At 51.9% G+C, this 26819-nt stretch overlaps 1 protein-coding gene and 1 long non-coding RNA gene across 7 annotated transcripts in view; one reads left to right on the top strand and one right to left on the bottom strand.

The window, feature by feature from the left end:
• The window catches only part of Kirrel3 (kirre like nephrin family adhesion molecule 3), a 568493-nt gene that overhangs the window by 515844 nt on the left and 25830 nt on the right, over positions 1–26819 (top strand). For all 6 annotated transcript variants that reach the window (XM_042280619.2, XM_076575954.1, XM_076575955.1 and 3 more), the window contains 3 exons: positions 8981–9138; positions 19015–19165; positions 24846–24951. In XM_042280619.2, the coding sequence (XP_042136553.2) occupies positions 8981–9138; positions 19015–19165; positions 24846–24951 (415 nt within the window). The remainder of the gene's footprint in view (positions 1–8980; positions 9139–19014; positions 19166–24845; positions 24952–26819) is intronic.
• LOC121830786 (uncharacterized) lies at positions 7082–13956 on the bottom strand. The gene is made up of 3 exons (XR_013052678.1): positions 9054–13956; positions 7591–7797; positions 7082–7147 (listed from the first exon to the last, which is right to left on the bottom strand). It is a non-coding gene; the product is annotated as an uncharacterized LOC121830786 (long non-coding RNA).

The following is a 26819-nucleotide window of genomic DNA, read 5'->3' on the forward strand; positions in this document are numbered from 1 at the left end:
GTCACTTTGGAGCAGTGTAGAGGACAGGAGGGTGGGATGGAGGTCTTGGGGAAGGACAAGGTACTTTAATCCAAACTAGAAACAGTGACTTCCTGAGCCAGGAAGAGAGCATGAGAGTAGAAAAGGAGAGACAAAGGAGAGAGACGTTCCCGAGACTCAAGAAGGCTGTCTAGCCATGCAGAATGAGGGGTGTGGAATCCAGAAAGACGACTCTAGGCAGACAGCTGTCTTTGCAGCTGAACGTTGGGGCTGTTGCCCCAAGTACAATACAGAGAAGGAGGAGCAGGCCTTACAGCAGAGATGGGGAGTTTGGCTCAGACGCGCTGCGCTGCGAAGGTCAAGGGCAGCTAGATCATGACTGAGGCTAGAGCTGTGCCTCAGCTAGCCAAACACTTGCCTAGAATGCAGGAAGCTCTTCCCAGCACCGGATGGAACCTGGAGTGGTAGCACATCCTGTAATTCCAACAATTGGTGCAGGAAGGTCAGAAGTTCAAGGTCATCATCCTTCATTACACAGTGAGTTCAAAGCCAGCCTGGGTTACCTGAGACCCTGGTGGGGGTAGGGGTTCTGAGCTCAGATTCCTATCTGGGCTTTATTTTATCAGCATAAAGACGGTAGCGGAGTACACTTTTGAATGCATGAGGTGGAGGATGAGAAATGCCTGGCAAGGGCAAACCTAGGGAGGGAGCCAAAAAAAAAAAAAAGCCACGGAGGCTGGGAAGATGACTTGTGGGGGCGGGGGATAAAGGGCTTGCTATGCAAGCGTGGAGACCTGAGTTCAGATGTCAAGCACCCATGTGAAACACCGGGAGCAGAAGCATGTCTGCAGCCCCAGAGCTGAAGGGATGGACTCCCAGAGACAGGCTCTATCCTAAAGAGCAAGCTCTAGGTTCAGTGAGAGACCCTGTCTTAAAATAGAAAGGAGGAGGCTGGAGAGGCGGCTCAGCAGCTAAGAGCACTTGTTGCTCCTGCAGAGGACCCGGCTTTAGTCCCCATCCATGACTTGGTGGCTCACAACCATCTGTAACTCCAGTTCCAGGGGCTCTGATGCCCTCCTGACCTCTACACACACCATACACAGGTGGTGCACATAAATACGTGCAGGCAAATACTCACACACGAGAGAGAGAGAGAGAGAGAGAGAGAGAGAGAGAGAGAGAGAGAGAGAGAGAGAGAGAGAGAATTCCCAAAGTCAACCAACTCAAAGCTCTCATTGTAAGCAGGCTGAACTTAAACTTCAGCTCAGTGCTCTTCCTGACTCTGCCTCCTAAGGTGTATGCCACCACTAGCTAATACATTTTCTTCTCAATATTTATCAACACTGGAGTTTTTATTTACTTATTTTATGATTCTCCCACCAGGACCATTGCCTTGTATCCATGCTGTTACTTGGCACATAGTAGGTTCTCCATACAAATTTTCTAGTGCAGTGTAAATGATCTGTCTAATTGGATTGCACTAGAAGCCCACCCTAGAAACCAGGTCCGGGCTCTTAATTATATCCTGCAATTCTGAATGTTGGCCAATAGGTGGCGCGTCTGTGTAAGTGAGGAAACTGGCAGCTGGCATTGCGTGTGGCTCAGAGACTGAGAAGGAAAAAATCACAAAAGTGAGCAATCAGTGGATGTGACCTGCAGAAATCTGCATCCATTCCCTTAGCAGATGTCACTAAAGCACCAGCCGCAAGCCTGGCCTGGCCTGTGCTTTCTGGAGCTCTCTGAATCCAGGTCGGAGGAAAGCAGCAAGGGGGGGCGGGGCGGGAGGGGGGAGGGGAATCCCGCTCTGACCGCCAAAGCTGCCTGGGAATTACAAGGTCAAGATGAGGGCGGGAGGGCAGGAGGCTGATGAGGCGGCTTGCCGAGCTGCAGGAGATCTGTGAGAGGCTCAGACTTGAGGGAATATGCGTTAGTATCCACCAAGCCTCAATCTGTGATTTTACCTAAGCGGTTTTCCTGGTGAACTCAGTTTCCTTACCTGTGAAAGGGAGGTCTTAGTAGATCTTACCGCAATGGATGTTGACGGTAAAACAAGAAACAGTTGACACAGCCAGCGGCTTTTGCATAACTACAAAGCAAACTTGGCATAACCTGGTAGCTCTTTACAAAGCCCTCACCTCATTCTTTATTGCATAAGCCTAATCTTAATAACCCCACAGGATAAGTGTTTTTATTACCCCACTTCTCAGATAAGAGGGCTCAATTTATCAGGTTGTTTAACTTGTCTGCAATAAAAAAAATTAAAAAAAAAAAGCTCATAAAATGATGGGTCCATGCCAAGTTCAGCCAGGCAAATACATACGCCACACTGTGTCCTGTATTACATGTGCTGTGCTGGGTACAGAGGACCCAGGACCAGGGAAGTTACCATATAGAGGAGAGGCAGAGGGAACAGATTTCCATAGGACATGCTTGATGTTGAGATAGGAAGATGCCTGGAATACTACAGAATAGAAGCAGAAGCTACTTGGCCCAACTGGAAGACTCTGGAAAGACTGTTTAAAGAGAGTGACCCTCTTAGTTGGTCCCAAAGGTTGGGTAAGCACAACCTGGACGGAGGAGGAGCTGGAGCACTCTTACATCCTCAGCTAAAGAGATGACATTTGCAGAGGACCTTCTCTAAAACAGGGCCCTCTCACTTAATAGACGGTGGACAGTCTGCCTGGTCTCCAGTCTAAGCTAAGAAAGAATGGCGCCACCAGAGGGACTGAGAACCCCAGAGCCGCTCCCATTGGCTGGCCCTCCTGCTTCGCATGCATCCGTCTGTAATTTCCTCTAGTGGACCCCTAGAGCAGAGCTCCTCAAATATGGGTCTGCACAAATGTCCCGGGTCTGTACCAAGCTCCTGAGTGAAAATGCAGCCTCTGGAGGTGACGGAAGTCTCACTGTCAGCCCCAAGGGAGGAGCTGCGTCTGGCATCACACACGGCAGGATCCACAGTTCATGACACCAAGCAGACAAGGAAGGAATGGACAGAGCAGGGCTGTAGCTGAGAGGAAGCTGGAGAAGATTCTGATGATGTGACAACTGACCCCAGAGACCCCAGCCGCCCTTCTCCAGCTCTAGTCAACACTGGGACTCACGGCACAGACCCAAACTGTTCCTGGTCCTTCCCCAGAGGTGCTGGGGCAGAGGCTGGGGTAACCCCTGAAACAGGAAGTACCAACTATCAGCGAAGCTGTGCTCTCTCAGTCAAGTGTCGCTGAGCTGACTCACAAGCCCGCAAATCAGGCAAAGCAGGTTGCTGCCCCTTCCCTGATAAGATGGCTCAGCCCCAAGGAGAAAGGCTAAAAATCACTTCTACCTTTAAGCCTTCCCAGCTCCAGCTTCCTCCCTAGGAATTTTACAGAGGCTTTTCCATAGCTGCCCAGTCAGACCAAGGAAGGACTTTGCCCACCACTCCCCTAAGTGTACCCCAATGAACACACACGGGGGCGGGGGGATACTCATGGAAGGAGAGAGAGAGACTATAAAAAACATGGACCTCATAAACCAATGTCTGTGCTTCCTCCCCAGGGGATTTTTTCATTACTTATTTAACAAGTGTAAATGGGGAGGCCTCTGTGATTTGGGTACCGACCTAGGCACAGTAATGCCAGGAGGACCATGACAGATAAGGTCTTTCCTGTTCTTCCTTTGCCCTCCAGTACAAAGAAGATAAAGTGAAAAGTGTAGTGGAAAGCCTTGGAGCTGTCACACAGGGTGGACAGGGCAAGCCTCTCGGAGGAGGTAACCCTGAAATGGCACCCTCATGGCCCCTTAGGCAGAGGGACTGATGGGCTAGGACCTGGGGAAGAAGAATGACAGGTGGACTGGTGTCTCGGGGGCACCAGGGATCGTGGGTGAAGGTGTTTGTGGGCAACTCTGAGTCCAAGTCATGTTTCAAATACAGAGGGAAGCCCAGGGGATCCAAGGCAGAGCAAGGACATGACCCATCCAAGTGTTTCTTCCAGTGTAGGATGGAGAATTCACTGCTGATCTGTTAAAGGTCAGCTCTGTCCCCCAAAGCCTAAGTCCTGTGAGTTCTTCCCCATGCTGGCTGAAGGCGGGAAGAGCGGCCAGCCTCCCACCCTTCCAGCTGCCACACAGAACCTTCTGTGTGGATGCTGCTGACTCACAGGCAGTTGTGCCCAGATGGCTGCCTGTGGAGCCAACCATCTGGGTTGACATAGTATCTGAGGAATTCCTGGAAACCCAGCCAGGAGCCCACTTGGGTGACCCATGGACTCTGGAAGAAACATCCTCCGCGCTGCCCCAAGACTGTACCTGGGCCGCTCGGAGCGTTGGGGGCCAGGCTGATAAGACCAGTTCGTCAAGTGAACTCAGCTCTGTACAATGACTGGATGAAGCGCAATCCTATTTAGTCTTATCTATAAAAACCAGGAGTCAGAGATTGGGGTAACAGTTGAAAGGTCAGAGAAGCAGAGGAGCAGCTTCCCATCCGCCCCGACTTGTCACTTCCTGTCTCCCCTCGGGACAGACCTCCAGACCTCAAGTGTTAACCAGTGGCTAGCTCCGCTCTCTCATCTCCAGGCAAGCTTTACTTGTCAGAACACAAACAAAACATCACACCACAACTTGACACCAAGGCAGTGAACTGACAGCCGCTCCAGAAGGGGGCGACAGTCCTCCAACCCGAGCCCCAGGCAGCCTGCCATGGAGCTGACCTTCCAAAAGAAGAAACCTTGGCCACAAGCTCCAGCTCCAAGCTCATGGCTGTCCCAGGGAGAATTTGAGGCTCAGTGGTGTTTTCCAACAGCTTCTAGATGCAGAATCTTGTTGGATGGGGAGTGGGGGGGATTTGCTTAATTTATCAACAAATCAAAGCTTTACCTCCCTGGATGCGCCTTCCAAGTCCGCCCCTTCTTTGTCCCCTCCCTGTGACTTTGAGCCAGCACCTTTCTCTCTCAGTTCAGTTTCCTGTGTCAGTGCAGGGTTGGACTGTGCTGTGTCTCCCCACCCTCCAAAGAGACCCCCCCCTTGTTACCCGCAGCAGAGTTCAGAGAGGATTTTCAGGGGCTCCCCACCCACACAGAATGAGAGATGGGAGCCCCATGCTGACCACTGCAGTGCGGGTTCCAGAGAATGGGCACAGCAGAGAGAGAGAGAGAGAGAGAGAGAGAGAGAGAGAGAGAGAGAGAGAGAGAGAGAGAGAGAGACCCTAGGTGTTGCCCACACCCTGGCTGACAGGAAGGTCAACTATGAAGAGCCACCACCCCTGTGGTGGGGACCTGTATTGGGAGGGTCCACCCGCTTCTGTTCAAGCCAACTGGGTGAGAAGGTTCGCCCTGGCTGGACCTGTCTGAAGCAGGGTCAAAACCAGAGACTCGGCCTGGGCTCCACTGGGTCTTCCCCAGGCCTCCGTCCCCGTCTCCCCCCCCCCCCCAGATAATGCAAATATAGTCCCTGACTGACAACAAGAGCGGACGGACACCAAAACAGTCAACTATTTTTATCTCCAGATTAATCACAAAAAGGCTAAGGCTTCCACCTTCCTTGTGATTAAAAATTAGGAGACCAAACTCTATAGTGGTTCGGGATAATAACCAATCCTGTGAGGGGATGTATGAATAATGCATCTCCAGGCCCGGGCTTCTCTGAGGCTTCCTCCCCTCCCCACATGGCCCCAGCCATGGGCCCCCATCTGAATGGAGAGGTAATGAGTACTCCCCACCACACCCCTCCCATCTGAGTTACAGCTGCCAAGAACGAGTGTTGATTTCTATTCAGCCGATGGCCCCCAAACATCCTCCCTCCGAGTCCACCGCACCCCACCCCACCCCACCCCGCCCCCACCCATCTGTGGTGTGCAGCGAGGCGAAGGCCAATCAATAATGCATGGCTACATGAATAACCAGCATGATAACCACTTATTTGGGAAGATGTAATCAGGACCCATTCTGAGGGTGGATGTTTGTGTGTGTGAATGTGTGTGCGTGCCTAAGAACTCCCACAACACAGCCCCTCTCCCCTCCCAGCTCGCCTCATCCCCCAATCCTGCTAATGCAATCTGAAGCACAACACTGGTGAAGCAAGATGGAAGGGGGGTGTAGAGCCTCTGGTATGAGTTTCTAGAAAGAACACATACACACACACACACACACACACACACACACACACACACACACACACACAATCAGAACATAGAACAGCCCTATGCACCTAAGCCAAAAGCCCAGAGTACTCAAATGTGGTTACTCATCCACATGCTGGGGGACCAGCTCCACACTCTGGGGTCTCATTGGTCAGAGAGCATCCTGGCAATGGGATAGATGAAACTTCCCCAGAAGGTTGCCAGCCAAGCCCTGTCTGGTTCCAACACATGTCGGTGCTGGAGGGAGTGCTCACACTTTCTGCCTGAAGACACTGCCTCTGACCGTCAGCCATCATACCTCTTAACTCATCATTGCGAGAGGAAGGATGCCCAAAGGGCCAGGTGGTCCTTCTGCTCTGGGACCAGTCAGTCTCCTCTCAGCCCAACTCAGGAACGGGAGCTCCTCTTTCATGAGCACCCAATGCTGAGAAGGGCACTGCCTATACTGAGAGCTGAGCAGGACCACCCAAATTTCCACAGAGTACTGCAAGCCCCAGCCCTCACTGCTGGAGGGGCCCAGCCCACCCCCAGTGCAGGAAGCTGAAATCCCTTTCATCAGTTGCTAGCCACACCCCCATTGATGGAAAGCCCTAATTAACCCCCCTTTGCTCTCCGGCCACGCCTACACCAAGGAGACCACAGGCACTAATAAGAGGGTACAATGGGCACAAGCGGTTGGTTATCTTGGGTGTCCAGCCCATACCCGCCTGCCTCCTCCAGCCTGGCAGCTCCGGGGCCTCCTGGAGAGGCCTGGCTTCAGAGCTATGGGTATAGAAGGGTTAGATAAGGCCAACTTTCTCCCTGAGCCAGGATCATTTTGGCATCCAGAGCTAGTAAAAAAGTGACCCCATCTCCAGAGCCCTACAAAGTTGAGGTTCCTCAGGAAATGGAAATTCTGCAGGGCTGTTAGAACTGAGTCAACCTTCTGTGGGGACCAGACAGGGATAAGTGGGGTGACCAACTTAAAGGCTTGCTGCTTTGGGTACTGGCCTGTTAGAGAAGTCCAGTAGATGACGTCAGGAGCTGACGGGAAAGGAAGGCAAGCAGGTTCTGCAGCTGGAAGACACAGCAAACCATAAGCATAAGTGTTTGTTTGCCCAGGGTCAGGTTGGAGGGGTGTGTTGCCCCTAAAAGCCCATAAAAAGACCTCTGCACTAGGTCTTCAAACCCTGATAACACGCCCACCCACCTGTCCTTCATTCCTGAGAACATGCAAAGTCCCCACCTCTAGTGTGTCAGGGGAGTCCCTGAGCCCCTTCCAGCCTCTAGGGCTAACTGAGTAGACCCTCTTGGTCTACATCAGAAAAGACAGAAGTTCCTCAGGGGACAGCCTCGTCAGATGGTCTCCATGGAGCCCTGCCTCCTCCATGGCTGGTCCATCCAGCAGTAAAGGCCTGGGAAACTTAAATATGTTCAGAAGCACCAGCCTCAGAGGTAGCCGTGTGTCCTTAGTCAACTCTTAATTTCCCAGAGTCTTTTTATAAATAATAATTGATTACCGTCATCCCTGTCCATCCTACAGTGTGGCCTTCACGGGAATCAAATGTGGTTCATTGAATCCAGCAGGTGTCTCTGCGGCTGCTTCAAGGCGTGGAGTTCGATGTTGGCCCTGCAGGGACCTTGCTCCACAGTGTAGGGGACAATCCCAAGTCCATTCCCCTTTGGCACTATGGATATCTGAAGAGTGCCACCAGTCACTAACCACACTGTTACATGCAGGGAAAAAAAAAAGAAAGGAAGGAAGGGAGGGAGGGAAGAGAAGAGAAGAGAAGAGAAGAGAAGAGAAGAGAAGAGAAGAGAAGAGAAGAGAAGAGAAGAGAAGAGAAGAGAAGAGAAGAGAAGAGAAGAGAAGAGAAGAGAAGAGAAGAGAAGAGAAGAGAGAAAGATGTCAGGAAAGAGAGGCTCCTTCTGAGTGGGGATCAGGGTCCAGGAACTACTCTAAAGGACAGAGCTCAGGAAAGACCTGGGCTCAAACTCTGAAGAGCCAAAGACCTGCCCTGTCACCTGTCACCTGAGGGAGGGACCAGCCTGATCAAGGGTCAAAGGCACAGCTTCCAGCCCCAGTTCCACCATACATTTGCCGTGTGACCTTGAACAAGTCCCTTGGTGACCCTCAAATTCCAGGTCTATGTAATTGGGATAAAAAATTGTGTTTTTCCCTGCGAGACTGTTGTGAGAGATGTAACAAAGCTTGGTGAAAAGAAAAGAAAAAAAAAAGTCAGGGCTGGATTAATGGCTCAGTTATTAAAAGTGGGCACTACTCTTCAAGACCAGAGCCTGGTTCCCAGTACAAATACCAGGCAGCTCACAAGTGCCTGTCACTCCTGCTCCAGGGGATCCAACGCCCCTGGCCTCTGTGAATGCTGACACTCGAGTGCATACGCATGCACACACACAACTAAAAATAAAATCTTGGGCCAGCCCATGGTTTCGCACGCCTTTAGTCCAAGCACTCGGGAGACAGAGGCAGACCGATCTCTGAGTTCGAGGCCAGCCTGGTCTACAGAGCAAGTTCCAGGACAGCTAGGGCTACACAAAGAAACCCTGTCTTGAAAAACCAATAATAATAATAATAAATCTTTAAAAAGAAACAAAAATAAATCTTCTCTTTTTTTTAAATTGAAAATAAAGATCTTGTGGTTCCCTGGTATGTCAGTTGCAAAGCACTGCTTCCAGGTCAGTGAAACAGGCTAGGGACACCTGCCTATCCTCACCCATGCTTATTCCTGGCATGACAAGATGAAGAACAGCATATCATTTTACTATTACTATCATTAGAATACAGAGGGTGACACTCTTTATCAAGGTATAACCATTATTGCTCATTATTCTCTGCCATGTCACATAGAGACCTACCCCAACTTAACCTCTCTGTTCCTCTCCCCACAGTGCCACCAGATGACCCCATCATCCTAGGAGGGCCTGTGATCAGCCTTCGGGCAGGGGACCCTCTCAACCTCACCTGCCACGCGGACAATGCCAAGCCCGCAGCTTCCATCATCTGGCTACGTAAAGGAGAGGTCATCAACGGGGCCACCTACTCCAAGGTGAGCCTGAGGGAGAGATGGGGATGAGGGATGGACAGTGGGACAAAGGATAAAGAGAGGTAAGGCACCTGGGGACCAGCTCTGCACATTCTCCGTGTGTGTGTGTGTGTGTGTGTGTGTGTGTGTGTGTGTGTGTGTGTGTGTGTGTGTTATTGGTCACTTTAGTTCTCAGACTGTTTCTTCCACTAGCCTCCCCTCTCCCGCCTCCCCTCTCCTGCCCCTCCTCTCTGACCTCCCCATCCTACCACCTGACCAGGATAACTATAGGTAAAAACCCTAGAACAAGATATGGTCCGAAGAGGAGATTGAGGCGGAAGTGGTCAGGTTGCCACCGCTAATATGTGATGCTCTGAATAACTGTGTGCCGCCCCCCAAAACTCCTGTGTTGAAACCCTAAGATCCAAGAGGAGGGAGATGAAGCTTTGCAAGGTGGTTATGATATGAGGGTGGTACCGTCACGATTAGGATTAGTGGCCTTATAAAAGGGGCCCAAGAGAGAACTCCGTCCTTTCCACCGTGTGCGGACATGGTAAGAGGATGGCCAATACCAACAGGTATCTGTCCCTTGCCATACACTTCTTCAGTCTGCCCCGTCTTGGGCTTCTAGGCTCCAGGACTGTAAGAAATGAACCTCTGTGGTTCTGCTGCTGTCCAGCTTGTAGATTGTTGTTGTTGTTGTTGTTGTTGTTACAGCATGAATGGAATAAGACTTTTTTTTAGAAAATATAGTAAGTTCATTTTTAGCATGTTTCTCCCAAGTGTTGCACAGACCGTACTCATACTAACAAATTATGCATTGTTCGTCTGAAGTTCAAGGTTAACAGGTCATCGTGTGTTTTAATTTGTTCAATCTGACCTGCTTTCCATGGCTGCCTGATGAGATGCCAGAACAGGGACCAGAAAGGGCTAATCTAAGCCTTGTGCCCTGATGGGCCTGCTGCCTATGGGGATGCTTGTCTTTAACTCACACAGTAGCACCCTGAACTGACCCCTGTGGCACTCTTTTACTTTGTTTTCTGTGTTTTATAATATTTTGAAAGCTTGCAGCCTCAAAGATTCTGGGATGTAAAGACGGCCCAGGTTCACCAGTTCCCAGAAAGAGTTAGCTTCCTGTTCACTCTTCGGCCTATCCAGAGTCCACAGCCCCATGCTGACCTTTTTTCTCCCTCCTGTAGTCCAGAGCAGTATCTCCAGGACCAGGAATCAGGAACGTCAGATCCCTCTACAGCCCAGAGCCCACTAAAGCTATCCAAGCTGTCCAGTCCTAAAGCTGTGCGGGCCCCTACCCTGCCTCACCCATCCCTTTCCCCACAAACCACAGCCAAGGTTCATCACACTCTTCCCCTCCACCCCCAATGTCCTGGTGTGGCATGGCTTACCATCCCCCTCCTCCTGGGAACTGTGAATAACAAACCATCTCTGCAATGGCGGTGGCTTCCTCATCTGTTGGCTTCACTGTCTATGAATACAGTCAGAAATAACCTGTGCCACACGCCCCCCCCCCCCCCCCGGAGACTTTTATGCGGTCCCAAGCAGGGTTTACATCCTGCAGAGCCTTCAAGATGAAGGAGACCTGACCTTCGGAGGGCCACTGGCCCAAGCTCTTTTGTCTCGAGACAGAAAACTGAGACTTTGAAGGAAAGTGTCTGTCCTGCTCAGGTGTCTTCTAGCAACACCAGGACTATAGCCAAGGTCTCTTGTCACCTAGGCTTTCTTTCTGGCCTCCCCCAGAACAGGCTCGGGTCTCCATGGGTTCCAAGAGCACCACCGGAGGCTGCATCAGGACCCCAGGCAAAGCAGCCTCCAGGCTCTGAGGTTAGGGCATAATCTTTCAGGACCCTGACCCAGGGTTTCAGAGGGTATCAAAGCACATGCTTGTTCTTTAGTTCTGATCCCCAGCTGGCTCCTCCCCATGGGTCCTGAGAAGAGAAGAAATGTCTTTTCCATCAGCAGAGGATGTGAAGAAAGGCCATTCCTATTCTAAGGACAGCTCCTTCCCGTCCCAAACTGACTATATTGCCAAAGGCGGCTGATCAAAGCTTGGCGTACCACCCAGTTCCTGGGGCCAGATCCCCAAACAAATGGCTTCTCTTGGACCTGAATCCATCCTAGGAACAATGCTTCCTCTTGGGAGACAAGTTGTCTGCTCACATCCTGGGTGGAGCCACACTGTGAGGAAGTCAGGAAAGGCAAACACATAGCCCAGAGGCCAAGGTCATCCGGAGGAGGCTGGGAAGGAAGAGAAGGGTGTTCCTACGTTAGAGGTGCCTGTCCATGTCTCTCTGAAGCTGGGCCAGCCTGACCTGCCCGGGATATATAGAAGAGGACATGCCTCATCTCGTAAAGGCGGGGTTCAGGGTCACCCTATGACACCTATTCCAGTCTAGTCTACTCAGAAGGCCATCCTCACCCACACAGCCTGGTGCACTGCCTTTCTGGAAAGGAGACTGTGTGCCTGTCCTTGCCCAGGCACACCGCTATTGTCACTGTCACAGAGGGAATGGCAGCCAGGCCAGATGCCAGTCCCTGACAGTTTCTGCTCTCTGTAACCCCAGGCAACAGTTTCCTGGGCTCAGTGTCCTCCTCTGAACATGGAAGAGCTGGAAGAGACACTCAGGAAGTGCCCTAGCTGCGACAAGCTGTAAACTCACGGATTAGAGCTCAATGTAAGAGGCAAAGATTCCAACAGGAGCCATATGGCCCCAGCTGAGGGGCTGTTAGAGACCGGCCCCCAGCCCAGGCCATTCCTTCTCCAGAACTGCAGAGACAATTGTCATAAGCCTAATAGTTCTTCTGACTTAGCTTACAAAGGCAGGAACATCAGAGGAAGACCGAGAACACACAAGTGCACACACACCCACTCACATACAGCCCACAGAGAAGCCCCCAGGAAGCAGCCCTGACAGAGCTGCACCTAAGCCTTCAGTAAACACCACCGTGTCACGTGGTGGTAGTTAAAGCCACTGATGCTGAAGCTGGGTGGCCGATTCCAGCCGCCACCACCCTCTAGCTATGTGATCTAAACTTTCCATATCTGCTCCATCTGTACACTGAGAGCATCATTGGCACTCAGGTCTAGGGACAGCTGGGGACTCAACCGAGACACCTACCTGGCAGACCAAACCTGTGCCAAGCACAGCTGTTGGGACCACCACCAGTCCTCTGGGTCCTCACACCTGGCCACCTGCGTTTCCCAGGTGCTGTGGCAGTGGCCACACAGCAGGCCACAGAGTCCTGAAGGCCAGACTTCTGTCCTGTCAGAACGTTGGCTTAATCTCTCTGTCTCAGTTTCCCCAGCTGCAAAATGGGGATGATGATAATCATGGCTGCTTGTTAGGGCTACTGCAGGACTCACAAGAAATCCCACACCAAAGTTCCTTGCAGGGCTGGTGAGACAGCTCAGCAGCTGAACGCATTTGCTCCATCTCCAGGCCCCACATGGTAGAAGGAGAGAACTAATACCCGCACATCGTCTCCCCAACCTCTGCATGCACGGTTCGGCATGTGTGTGCCCGCACACGCCCAATACATAAACAAACCAATAAATGTAAATCGCTTGTTTTGTTTTAAGACAGGATCTCACTACGTAACCCTGACTAGCCTGACCCTTACCTTGCAGACCAGGCTGGTCTTGAACTTGAGAGGTCCCCCTCCCTCTGCCTTCCCGGTGCTAGGATGCAAGGTATGCACATGCACCACCATGCCCAGCAGCAAATGTACTTCTTTCCAAGTTCCCTGTAAGGAGGATGGAATAGAGTAAGGACTCTGTATTAGTTATTCTTCTCATTGTTGTGACAAAAATACCTGACAGAAACAGCTTCAAGAAGGAGGGTTTATTCTGGCTGAGCTAGAGGGTGGAGTTCACTATGGTGGGGGAGGCATGGCAGCTGCAGCGTGAGGCTGCTGCTGGTGTGTCCTGTCTACCTAGCACGGACTGCAGAGCTGCTCCCTATGGCCCCGAGTGAGTGTGAGCCACTTGGCTGTGTTGCATCTCCGACACTGCCTGCCAGGTCTGCTGAGAGACGAGACTGGGGCGGGGTAAGGGGGTGGGGGTGGGCTGCCTCTCTCCCTGTCACTTCATGGACACCCTGTCTTGGGCATGTGGGGACAGCTGGGATTCTCCCTTGCTCCTCCTGCTTCTCTGGGCTTGATGCAAGAATGGAAGTCACCGGGCATGCATCTGAAATGCCAGCAAATCTACAAACCCCGGGGCGGGGCGGTGTGCGGGGAGGAACAGGTGATAAACATGGAAGATGAATATGGGCTTAGCCCGAAGGAAGACCTTTCCTGGGGGGCTCTCTTCCCACTGCTTCTGCTGCATCCCCAGGGAGGGTGATGAGGCTCTGACCTGCTCGGGGCCACATAGAAAATGTTTTTGTCTTAGGAGACACAGCCTTCCATCCCCACTTCTTTGTTTTCTCCACTTTCAGGCTACCTGCCTACCTAAGGGGCCGTCAGCCTGCCACCCCCGGATCTCCACTGGGCCTGTGCTTGCTCAGGGAAGGGATGCTGGCTCACATCCCCCAGGCCCTCACTCTCCATGGTACACATTGTCTCCTCCAGTCCCTCCATCACACTGCATCCACTCTGTCAAACCAGGGGGCCCAGAATCTCTACCTATTCTATGTTATGTGCTGGCCACCTCTGCTCACCCTATCTACCTAAGACATCTCTTCTAGCCCTAGGGCAGAAGGCTGGATGTGGGGTCTCAGGCAAATGATGCTGTGCAGACCTATATTATCCATGTAACTCCTATTCAGTCCAGATAACAAGAGGCCTATATGAATCCTCAAGTGTCTATAAAAGGGGAAACAGAGAGATGATTAAAAAAAAAAAAAAAAAAAAAAAAAAAAAAGACACAGCAGGTGGGGGAGGTGAGTGGGGAGGGAGAAGAGAGAAGGCCTTGTTGCCAGGCAATCAGGCCTGCTCAAGGCCTCTCCAGGCTGTTTGCATATCAATGAGCAGCCCATATTTAGCACCAGAGTTGGGGCACCCACACAAACTGCATTGCCTTCCGGCTGCCCATCTCTGAGGGCTCAGCCTGGCTTTCTACTGCTCACCAGAGGCCCTGGAAGGATTGGAAAGATCTGCCACCCACCTTGGGCAACTGCCCCAAGAGTGCACCCCGCCCCCACAGTCCAACCTCTCAGGCAGGAGGGTGCTGAGAAACCAGCATGCGATAGATGCCAATTCAATGACCTCAGGGCAGATCAGTGAGGTGGTGAGGTTGCCTGCACAAACAGGAAGCCGCACCGAAGCCAGTTCTGTTCAGACGGGCACTGGGAGCCTCATGTAGTCACTGGAGCCCGTGAGAAAGTTCCTTAGACGCAGTTAGTGGGCAGAAGCCTGGGAACACCCACAGGCAGAAGTGGGTACATGTACGCAGGGGAGGGATAGAAATCCACTCTTGGAAAACTACGCTCCTGCACATTCATTCCTGGCCACGTGATGCTGTCAATGCAAAATCCACAGCTCAAAGGGAATAAGAGATGGTTTATTTTGAAGCCATTTTGAGACACCATGGGCCAGGAACATAAATTTTGGTTACCCCAAATTTCATATTACAACATGAAACCGGTTTCATGAAGTTTTTATGGTTTCACAGAATAAAGGAAGTCATAAGTTAAGGCAAGTTTAAAATACATGGGTGGGTACATCGAAGAGGTGGGTACAGTAAGATGGGGAAGCTTTTCTATAGGCCCAAGATGCTATCCGAGCTTTGGGATTGGTGGAAATTAGTAATGAGCTAAGTGAATAGATTCTAAAAGTTTATCCATTAGTCACAGGATATTAGTTCTGACACAGAGGTGGGTAAGGAGTGGCTGTTCCAGAGGGCTAGAATCTCTCCACCACACTAAAATGCAATCAGTCTCTGCAGACAGTTGATTTTCAGGAATGTTGTTCACAATGCCTACATATTGTATAGTCCTGGCCTCTGTTGGTGAACCAACATGAGCTGGATCGCTATAGATGCTCAGGGGTTGCCATCAAAGTCACACTGATAAGCCTGGGTCTAGTGTCTGATGCCACGTTAGTGCCCACCAAGCTCCAAAGAGGTAGTGAGTGAGTCAAGAAATTAGTGACACCATTAAAATCTACTTCCCAGCCCCAACTCCCGGGCTGATTTGCATGCTAGCAAAAGCCTCAATGTCTGAGATGTGTCCCCAGAGTCTAACTCTGTGAGGAGAAGAGAAGGAGAAGAGGTGAGGGGCATAGGGACAAAAGAGGCAAGGAAGCAGGTCTCTGATAAGAATCAGCAAACCAGTCCCACTTGGATGATGCCTTCAAGGCCACCAAGTCTCAAGGCCTCATTTGCATATGAGAAAAGTGATAGAGGAGACTTACAAAAGAGGAATAAAGCAAACGATAAAAGAACAAAGACGTTCAAAGGGGGCTGAGGGAGGGGAGCAGTGGGCAAAGGGGACCTGAATGCATCTACTCCCCATTCAAAATACAGAACTAAAAATGGTTGGTGGGAAGGAAATCACACGTCATCCAGGGTCAGCCCCGAAAAGATGGAGGAGACTGTCATCCTCAGAGCATCATCTTAAGAAGAACAGGTACACGAAAGGGCTTTTACAAAGACAGCAAAGAGACACGGTGGGACAAGAGGCAAAAAACGCTATGCACTGAGCAGGGTCCTGCTCTTGGAACCAGCCTGGGCACCCTGGATCTTTTTTTTTTTTTTTTTTTTTTTTTTGGTTTTTCGAGACAGGGTTTCTCTGTGTAGCTTTGCGCCTTTCCTGGAACTCACTTGGTAGCCCAGGCTGGCCTCGAACTCACAGAGATCCGCCTGGCTCTGCCTCCCGAGTGCTGGGATTAAAGGCGTGCGCCACCACCGCCCGGCACATCCTGGATCTTTAGACATGCATCTTAGTTTCCTACAATGCAAAGCTCATAGCGGTTTACTCACTTTGCCGGAGCTGATGCACAGAACTGGAATAAGAAGGCTATTACCCATACCCATTCTGATGACGTCCAAAGATCGCGAGACTTCTGGGTTCTATGAGGCTAAAGAAACATCTTAATCATGTAGGTGCGTTTTTTTCTTTGGGATTTAGGGAACAGTGAGAAGGGAAAGGGAGCGAAAAAGGAGCTTTGCCAGGAAGCAAAGGATCCCAAAGGAGCCACCAAGGTACACCGACAGCCACCTTGCACCCTGTGGGCTTGGAACCTCTGGCTTGCCTCCCCTGCCATTCCACTGCTGTGTCAGCAGATCTGCCTGAGGGACCAACACACACAGCCCTTCTCCATGGGGCTGCTGCCCAGGCTCTGGCTGGGGTCTTTGAGAACCTCGGGCCAGAGCCATGTTCACAGCGGGCCTTCTACAGGGGTGGTTCACTCCTGGGACACTCGCCTTCTTCTCATTTTCCTTTTTGTTTAATGAACACATCTTCCTTTTTTTTTTTTTTCTCTAATTAGGTGGAACAAACAACTTGAACCAGAATTTTTATTTCCCAGAAAAGCACCCGCCTGGACACAGTAAATATGTCATTAATCATCATTCCGAGGCGGAGGAACACGCTGGGCTAGGGAGGAGGAAGAGCAGTCAGCGGGCCTAATTAGAGCGAGGCCTCCCAGCTCTCTCCCACCCCCACCCTCGGAGCCCCACTCCCCCCCACCAAGCCCGGAGCCCATCCCTTGGAGGGGTTCTTGGCTGAGTCAAACTTATGTAAATGTCCCTTGTTAGCACCTCAGAAAAGGAAAGGATATAGAAGAACAATACTGGCCCCACCCCCTTCCCCTTCCCTCCCCTCCTCCCCGCATTCTACCCGGAGGTCTTATTTTCATCCAGGAAATTGTTCTTATTATCGCTTAGCTATTTATAGAGGTGGCGAGGTCTGCTGAGCAGCCCCAAGCCACTGTGGTAATAGGGTGCCGGCTGCAGCTCCCTCCACACCCGGGCTTTGCTTTGGGGGTGCAAATAGACCCCATCTAACCTTATCCTGGGACCTCCAGTTGTGTCCCCGGCCCAGAAGTTGACCTGCAGACCGTGGGCTACTAAGACTGACCCTTGGACTGCTGGATCAGGCCACATCCCTCTCGGTACCCCTTCTGCCCATGGTTAGGACCAACACCCCTCCTGCCCGGATAGAAAGTACTAGAAGGCTTCAATTACAGGAGAAAGTACGGGGCTGCTCTTCTGCTCTGCTGTCCCTTTCTGTTATAGACTGGCTCGGCCTACAGTGGGAGCCACGGGAGGCTCACACCAGGTTCTCCTCATCCCAGAGGCCACAAGCTTGGCCCCAAGTTAAGAAGGGCTGTGCTGAGCTGAGGACCTAGAAGACGAGTTCTGGCAGATTAAGTAAGAGCTGCAGTCAGCTAGCTCAGTAACTCGGCTTCGTGGGACTTGGTCACTGTGTTGCCAGCTATAAGGCCCAGGTCAGGTGTATCAGAGAGTCCGTCCTCAGGGGTACCTACTCTTTAAGTTTGAGTTCCAGTTTTGCCCGGGAGTTCACTTTGAACTCAGCATTTACTTGCAAAACACCGATAATGTTTCCTCCCTGCAACCATCCTGACAATGAGATACAGAGCCATTGTTATGAGAGCTGTTCGGTGAGTCGTCATCTATTCCCTGGCTCCAGGCCAGGTGAAAGAAGACTGCGTCTGGCACCTTTCCCTGTAGGATGTAAAGTTCCTGCCCAGAGGGGAAGTCTTTGAGTCTAAACAGACTGCAGTGCCCCCTGCAGTGGCCCTCTGCCCACAATCCCTCTTCTCTGTGTGCCTATCTTAATGGGCTCCTAACTGATGGGGAGGGGTCTGGAAGGAGGGACAGAAGAGTGAAGGGGGTGGCAGCCATAACGGAGGAACTAGTTACAGGATAGCACTCGTCTCCAAGAAGAAAAAGCGAAGACCCATGGCTTGTGCTCATGTCTTGGTGCAGCCATAGCACCAAGCAGTGTTGGGGTTGTAGAGGCTCACGGGTCCAAAACCAAGCTGCCAACCGGGCTGCACCGCTTCAGCGGGGCAGAGGCTCTCGGCATTCCTTGGTTTGTAGCAGGAGTATCCTAACCTCTGTCTTCTGTGCCAAAGTTGTCTCCTTCCTAGGGAAGAATACTTCTGGGACTCAGGATGGTCTCATCTCCAATTCCTTAACTAACTAATCGGCAAATGAATGTCCATTCTAAGACTGGGGTAGACACGAATGTGGCGGGGGGGGGGGGGCCGAGGGAGGATGGGGGGTGAGAGGGGCTGTCAACCCATTGCAGAACCCTAGTACTACTTCTACTTCTACCACTAACTTGAGAGTCAATTTGGTAAGGTGTCGTGCCTTGATGAGCATCGCCTGAGTCCTCCCTTGTCAAAAGGAAAGCACTGGCCTCGGCCGGCCGTCCAGTGGTGTGGGGAGTTCTAATGAGATCAGGAAGTGCCATGATTTGGGAAGGTGCAAAGGCTTAGGTGGGGAAATAACTCGGTGTTGCTAACTCTGTCACCGTTTCACGGACTCCTTCCTTCTGTCTGCTGCATCCCCTCCTCTTGCTTGCTGTGGAGAATCACCACCACCGGGGGTAGAACGCAGACACCAGTTCATTTTTAAGGAGGACCTACCTACCTACCCAAGGCCTGCCTTCCACTAAGCTAAACCTGGTTACTATTGAGCTTCTGGCTTGCAAGTCGGGGCTGGTTTTCACACACCATGGCGATCCCTCTAAGCTCCTTTTTTTCCTTGCACCACCCAGCACTCAGCCAGGCCCAGGCTATAAGGGAACTCTCCCAGTTCTGCATGGAGCCTGGAGCCCCAGTCGCCTGAGCCAACCCTACCAATACATGCCATCCACAGCTCTCTCTTCTCTCCTCTGACCTGCGTGCGGTCTGTCTTTCCGTCCCGAGCCATCTCAGTTCAGCCTTCTCTTCCTTCACCACCTCTCTCTCCAGACTCTGCTTCGAGATGGCAAACGTGAGAGCATCGTCAGCACCCTCTTCATCTCGCCTGGAGACGTAGAAAATGGACAGAGCATCGTGTGCCGAGCCACTAACAAAGCCATCCCTGGAGGAAAGGAGACCTCAGTCACCATCGACATCCAGCGTGAGTACCAGCCGACTCTGTCTGGCCTGGCCAGGCCCAGGGTTGGAACCACCCCATGTGAATGTGTATACGTGCATATGCAGGTTCACATGCCTGTTTCTGCATGGGCGCAGAGGCCAAAAGAGGATGTCGGTGTCCTCCACTACCAGCTCTGCCGATTCCTTTGAGGCAGCTTCTCTCCCTGAACCTGGGTCTTATGTTTTCTCTGCTAAGCTGGAAGCCTAATGGAGCTTAATAGCTCCAAGAGTCCTCATTCCTCTGTCCCCGTTGAAGATGGAGTTACAGGTATGTGTGGGATGCCCACCTGGTATGTGGGCGCTAGGATCCCCAATCTCACCCTCGTGATGGCACAGCAAGTGCTTTCTAATGACTGAGCCCTCACTCCAGCCCCCTAAATCTGAGGGATTTAAAACCACTTTCTAACAGCCTTGACTCTGTTAGGGCTTCTGAATTCTGTGTGCTACACAGCTCTCCAGAGTTATGGGGTCCATGGGAACTGTGCCTTAGGGGTCTCAGAGCCTGTTTTGACAGCCAGAGGGCAGAAGTTCTCTCTCTCAGGGCCACAAATCCTAACTGACAGCCTTTAAACTGCAGAGGAGAGAAGAGATGTTTGTTAAGTGTTGGGTAGGGTCGGAACACCCTGGCATTTGGGGGAAGGCTCTACTTCTCACTGTGTTGCCATTTGCTATTAACAACCCCACCCCCGCCCCCACCCTAAGGTGGTTCCTTCCATTCCTCACTCAGTGATAGTGGGGAGCCGCAGAGTTCTGACCCTGCCTAGGGCTAGGGAGATAAAAGAAGATGGAGAGAAATACCTAGGGCAATGCTCCTCCATCCCCTGGCCCTGATCCCACCCTAGGTCTTAGCACCACCCAGTCAGCAGGTGAACAGATGTGGTTAGAGCAAAGCCCAGCTCTAGAAAGGAGGTAAGATGCTAGTTCCGTGTGTGGTCCGACATTCAGAACGGATCCATCACCATGAACTGGGTGGCTCCAGATTGTCACTACACTCTGATAATACCAGTTTCTTGTCTGATTTGCCGATGCCACCCAAAGTTTCTTCCTAGTCTAAGAGCAATCAAAGCTAGGAGCTCTCTCACACACACAAGCCAAATCCGGGGGAAATGTGAATGGGAGACAATATGTGTCTAAGTCCCTTGTTCTTCCTGGCTGCCATTTGTGACACTGTGGCATGCTGTCATCCTGCCCCATAGCCCCACCTAGGCAGGAGGCTAGAGTCAGAGTCCCAGGTAAACATAGTTTGTTTCCCAGGACAGAAGCCAGGACCTTGGCAGAGAAAGTTGGAAGAGAAACAACATTTCTGCTCCAAACCACTGTCCATTGCCCCAAGGGAACCTAGTGACACGGATGTCATCACAATAGCATCCCACATATATTCAAATACATCCTTCCTCCAGATGCATTCCAGACAGAGGGCTGGTTGACCTGGCTACATGGATAACAGGGTTGCACCTGAAAGGATGCAGGAATGAGGCCAGCATGAGGCTTAGACCCAGGCATCAGGTTTCCTGGCTGGGATCCTTCCAAGGTAGCACAGAACAGTGGCTGGGGTCCAATATTCTCCCTAGTTTGAGTTCTGACTTTGGCCGTTACTCATTGGCCTCATTAGGGAATTGGTTTGGGTCTTTGTTTCCTCATCAATACATGAAGGAAATCACACCTACCTACCTCTTAAGGTCGCATTAAGATTAAATGACATCATTTATGTCAACCCCTAGAGCCACGCATGGCATATTTTGATTATAAAGTATATTCTGAGGTTGAAATCCACAGTGACAGGTGTGTGGTGGCTCTTCCCCAGATGCCATCGCAGCCCCAGGCATTTGACCCAGAGCTCCATCTCCCCTAGCTGGGAGGTGTTTACGCATATGCCACCTCCTCCTCCCCCCGCCTCCCCTTCCTTCTCCTGAGATTCGTTTGCTCATTCAGTAAGCATCCAACTGTTTGCAGTGGACACCACAGGCTGGATCAGAGCCGCCTTTGCAAACCTGCTCATTTTCTCAGTCAACCACGAAGTCTCCAAACTCAGCAAAAGCACATTTGTTGTTTGTTTCCCTTGGTCTTTATATGTTACCCAACGGAAGACAAAGCCCCCAGATTGAGTAATGGGAGAGAAAGCGCAACACCCCCAAAGCCTCACCACATCTGGACTCCGTGTCCAGCTGCCAAGTTTCAAATGGATGTACTATAAAATCACTGAGTCATGAAGTTTCTCTCTGCTTCCCCCCAACACTTCCTCTGAAAATGCACATGTGCACGTACACACACACACACACACACACACACACACACACACACACACACACACAGGTTGCTGATGGAAACACTAACAGACTCTCAGCTGTAACATCTGTTCAATGTGATCTCAGTTCCACCCTCCTGCAAGTTATGCATCCTACATCTCAAGTGGGATTAAAATCATGTTTAATAGTTGGGTATGACATAAACTATTTATACCTCTGGAATTTGGCAGACTCCTAGAAATTCACATCATACACATCCTGAGGAGAGGGATGGAAACAGGGACATGGTAGCCCTGGGTCTGGGGATAGAGAGGCAAGTGAGACTGACTGGCATGGAACCTCCTGGGTCTATTCTTCTGAGGCCCTCAGGACCATGGTGCTGCAAAGAGTGAGGGAAGAAGCAGAAGAGGCTTCTGCAGGGTGAACTGGTACCACGGGTGTGAGTGAGCATCCAGCAAGTGAGGACCCAAGGAGGGTCCTCCAGCAGGTACGAGCTCCATCTTCTTCCTTCCCAAGGGATCATCACTTTATAAAGAACACCAGGTGAAGGATGAGCCTTTGGAAGGTTCCCTGTGAGCTCCATAAAGGGTTTCTACAGATTTTTTTAACTGACACCACCATCTCAAACAAGAGTTGATTGAGGTAATCTATCGCCCACCAGGACTGGATTTCACAGTGTGAGGCTAGAAATGCACAGGAGTCCTGAAGGCCATTAGCAAACTCCTCTGAGCAAACTTCTTTACCAGGAGGAATGGTCAGCTTGGCCAGCCTGCCCTGCGCAAGACTGTGAGATTCCTGAGTCAGGCTTGCCTCGGAAGCTGCTGGGAAACCACTGGAAAGATACTGCAGGACTTGGGGGGGGGGGGTGTGTACTAGGAGTCTAAGTGGGAGGAGAGCCCTCATGGTGGTCCCTTGCCACAGTGAGCCCTTGAATCTTGCTTTGAAAACCCAAACTGAGGTGGATGAGATTCCCACCTGTATTACTCAGCTTCCCACCATTATAGCAAACACATGAGACAGTAAAGAAAAAGAAAGTTGGTTTCAGTTCACAGTTTGGGATGATCCGCTTCATAATCAGAGCCCCATTGCTTTGGACAGGGGTGGGGTGGGGCCATAAGAGAGCACATCAGTGGAGGGAGCCTGCTCCAGCAGAAGTGCTCACTTCAGGGTCAGGGAACAAGGAAAAAGGAAGAGACTAGGACCCCACAAGACCTCTCTTAGACTTCCCACTGCCCCCACCCCTCTCAAAGCTCCCAATTATGCCTCAATAACATGTCTCTGAAGACCAAATCATTAACCCGTGACCCCGGGGGTTGGAGGAGGCTTAAGTCCCACACTATAGCACCATGATGTTCCCCGTAACCCCAGATAAGAAGGTACACAGGCCAGCTGCTCCACCAGATGAGACACCTGTTTACGGCCCCCCTTCTGAAACCAGAAGACAATGTAGGGAGAATAGACTTTGAGCACAGGCGGCCACCTGCTGCTCAGAAGTGGGGTTCTTTCTGTTTCTGCTGATATTAACACAGCTCAGCCCCTGTGCCCTCACCCAGCACCCAACGGGAGCAGCAGCTCACAGAAGGGACCCAGCAGATAAAGGTCCCAACCCCCAATCCCAGTCCACAACCCAGGCATGACTCTCAGGGCCCTTCAATAGTCTTGAACCAGGAGCCCAGAGCACCAAGTTAGAGTCTCACTCCCTGGGGTATCCCTCACAAATATCCTCCACAGCCTCGGAGAAACTGGCTTCTTAATGCTTTTTCTGAGACCGAGCTGATCCATAGAAAGTCCTTGTGAACTTATGGTTCCTGACCCACTCGTTGGCGGGCCCAGGCCCAGGTGATGGAAGCCCAGGGTGCTAGTGAGGCTGTGGGGACTTAGCTGCCCTCTAACTCAGCCTGGAACTGCACTCCAGCCAGGCTTCCAGGCCCTAGTGAGGAAAAACCCAGCCTAGCTGGTTGTCTCTCCCCCCTGCACTTTGGATGCCAAGGAGCTTGGAAGCGCTGTGCCAAGGCTTGGGATCTACAGGAGCACAGCATCAGGATGAGCCAGCCTCTCATGGGGAATGCCTCTGGTGGGGGATGGTGGAGAGTGGGGGAGTCGGGGGTAGAAGGGGGAGTTGGTGGGGGCGACCACCTGAGAAGGGAAGAGCCAGGCCAACATAAGGCCATTTCCTGGGCCTAGGTCTACCTCTCTGCATCTGCTACAGGCTTTCAAGTCCTAGCCACATCCTTCCATTCTCTCCAAGTCTGTCTCTGTCTCTGTCTCTGTCTCTGTCTCTCTGTTTCTCTGTCTGCATCTCTCTCTCTCTCACTTGCTCTAGCTCTCTGTGTGTCTGTCTGCCTGTCTTTCTGTCTCTATCTCTCTTTATGTGTGTGTGTCTGTCTCTCTGTGTGTGTCCGTCTGTCTGTCTCTCTCCCCCTCCCTCCCCCTCCTCCCTTTCTCCTGTGGTCTTCACTGTTCTGGGCTCTTTCTCTCCAATGTCCTGTCATTTTCTATGTCCTGGGCCTCCCTGGCTCTCCTGCTTTCAGGCGAGCACCTTTGTCTGGGGACGTGTCTGTCTGCACAGCTCCCTCTCACTCTTTACCCCTCTTCCGCCCCCACCTCTGGGTTTCTCCTCTCCTTACCCTTCTGCAGTCCTCAGTGGGCATGTCTGTGTGCCTTTCCGTGTCTCTGCCTGTCTCCCTCCCCCTTCCTCCCGTCTGCACCTGTCTCTGTATCTCTGGGTTCGCTGTCTCTCCCTGTGGTCCTCACATCTGTCCTCATGTTGTATGCTCTACCTCCCCCAGTTTGCCACACCCACCCAAACCCTTCCCCGTGGTCTCCCTGTGGCCTCCCCATCTCCCGGTTTCTGTCTCCTCCACCTCAGACCGTTTAGCACTTCAGAGCGTGGCTTTTTATCGTCAGATGAGAAAACAAGGGCCCCAGCTCAGGATGCTGCGGGCCGGGCCTGGGGACACCAGTCCGGATTCGGCAGAGATAACGGCACTGAGGAAAGGGTGTGAATGCCGCTTTCAAGTTACCAGAGCCCCTACAACCTTTACATGGAGATAATAAACAGACATTTCACAGACAGAAAGCGTGGACTGCGGGCCAAGGGCCCCTTCCCACCACTCTCCTCACGGGAATGGAAGGTGAAGCCAGGCTGCACGTGTCTGGGACCTGGGAAGCCAGTGCACCAGAGATGGATGTCCATTTCAGTTCAGACCTTGAGTCACAGAGGGAGCTGCACCCAGCACCCAGGGCTACCTGAAGCAGCCACTTCAAGGGAGCAAAGTAGCCGCCTACTGAGGCCTCCCTCACTCTCCGGGGATCTGTCACGATGGTCCCTGGGCGGTAGGAACCCTGGCTTTGCCCTTCCGTGTCCTCCTGCCCTGTTCCTTCCCCGGTCTGTATGTGAATCTCTTCTCCCCGCAGACCCCCCACTTGTCAACTTGTCGGTAGAACCACAGCCGGTATTGGAGGACAACATCGTCACGTTCCACTGCTCTGCAAAGGCCAACCCAGCTGTCACCCAGTACAGGTGAGCATCACTGCTGCGAAGACAGCTTGGTCTAAGGCTCCCCCCCCCCCATACCTGTCACGTGGGATGTCACACGTGGCCACAGGATGTGCTTCACAGCAGGTGTCCAAATAGATTTCTCCCTCTCCGGTGCCAGCCCCACCTGCTAGCTAAGCAGACCCTCTCTTTCCTTCAAGCTCACATGCACCCCCTCTGCCAGGGAACCGGGGATGCCCCTCCTGTTTCAACGGCTTGTTTGTTCTCTATTTCTGAAATGACGGAGCAAGGCTCAGACAAATGTTGAAACCCCTAGCAGAATGGGTAAGTCAGTGTACTTAGCACTGTACAGCTGGCCAGAGCCCAAGGGGCCCCCGGAACCCTGCAGAGCCGCCGCTCCAGCCTGCGTCCTCATCCACAGCACTGGCAAAGGCATCACTGGTTCTCACATGCTTGTCTCTGCCTTCTGACCGAGTTTCTCAGAGGCAAGAACTGTAATTTAGTCGCTTATGGCTCTCAGCATGCAGTGCATCGCGTGGCATAAACCAGGCATCCCTTACATGCATCTGACTGATCAAATAAACCTTCGGAGCTGCTCCTCTGGGCTGCTTTCTGCCTGTGCATATCACCACACAGCATTCCAGACACTAGGTGACCTCAGAGGTATCTAAGCACAGGTGTGGGATGCTCACCGCTTTCGATGTTTTGTAGAACTTCCCATGACCCTCACTTCCCACCAGCCCAGGCTTGATGGCAGAGCCCAGGACATCACCTCCACTGTGGATGCGAGCTATTAAGCAGCAGCTTCTGCAAGTGGCATGAATGCTAATGGTCCCAGGCAAGGAAGGCAATGACGAGAGATGTGGAGGGGAGGGAAGGAATGAGGCATGAGGCCGAGCCGTCCCAGCAGGTGGAAGAAAGGGCAATGGGCCACAGAAGAAGTCATGGCAGGCTCAGGGTGGACACAGTGAACTGCTCTGGCTCCCTGTAGTGTGGATACTAGAGCAGCAGTGGGGCCAGAAATCAGGAAGGCCTATGGCCTCTCTATCCATCCCTTCTGAGTTAACCCTTGCCGCACCCGAAGCCAGAAGATCAGACAGCCTCTCTCCGATTCCCACCACAAAGGTAAAGAGCCTCCCACTCCCAGGAATCCTGTGATCCAGTCAGTTCCAATGGCTGCTTTGGCCTGGATCTGGCACTGTCCAGAAGTGACAGAAGATGCAGAAGGAATGAAAAAAGTCTCTGGACTTCTAACGACACCTGCCGTCTCTGTGCTTCTCTCCTGTCTGTCCCCAGCTCTCATCCCAAGGTCCCTAGACAGGTATACTGTACCCAGGAGACACTTCAAATGCCAGCTCCCTTCTCATCCATAAGCATCCCCCACCAGACAGGCAGACAGCCTGTCCATTGACCACCACAGCAATCTCCCAAATGCCTACGGGGCCCTAGAGACTGGAGCACTCAGCTCCCCGTTTCCATGTCACTGACAGACTCCCTGTTACCTGAAGATCTAGGGGTCTGTTGAGCAAGCATGTCAGCATCCCCCAGATAGTCAGTAGCCTCCACTCAAAGGCCCAGAGCCCTCCACCTGCCTTCTGACCTCAGTAGGATACCCAGCTGCTAGAGCTGACTCCCAGGACCACCCATCTCAAAGACACAGAACAGCCAGGATAAGGAGAAAGTGTGAGCCTACACAGGAAACACGTGTGATCAAATGTGAACAACTAGCAAGTCTAGGGGACGAAAAGATGGCAGCTAGTGGGAGTTACTAAAACTTTTCTTTGGATTTGAAAGTTGAGTTTCTTCAAGCTAACAAATTAATACGTGAACACGGAGAGAACATGCAATTTCCCTGGACTGCTGGGTCCTCTAGGACTCCCTCCCTTCCTATC

This window comes from Peromyscus maniculatus, chromosome 7 (genome assembly GCF_049852395.1).
Source record: "Peromyscus maniculatus bairdii isolate BWxNUB_F1_BW_parent chromosome 7, HU_Pman_BW_mat_3.1, whole genome shotgun sequence".
NCBI lineage: Eukaryota > Metazoa > Chordata > Mammalia > Rodentia > Cricetidae > Peromyscus > Peromyscus maniculatus.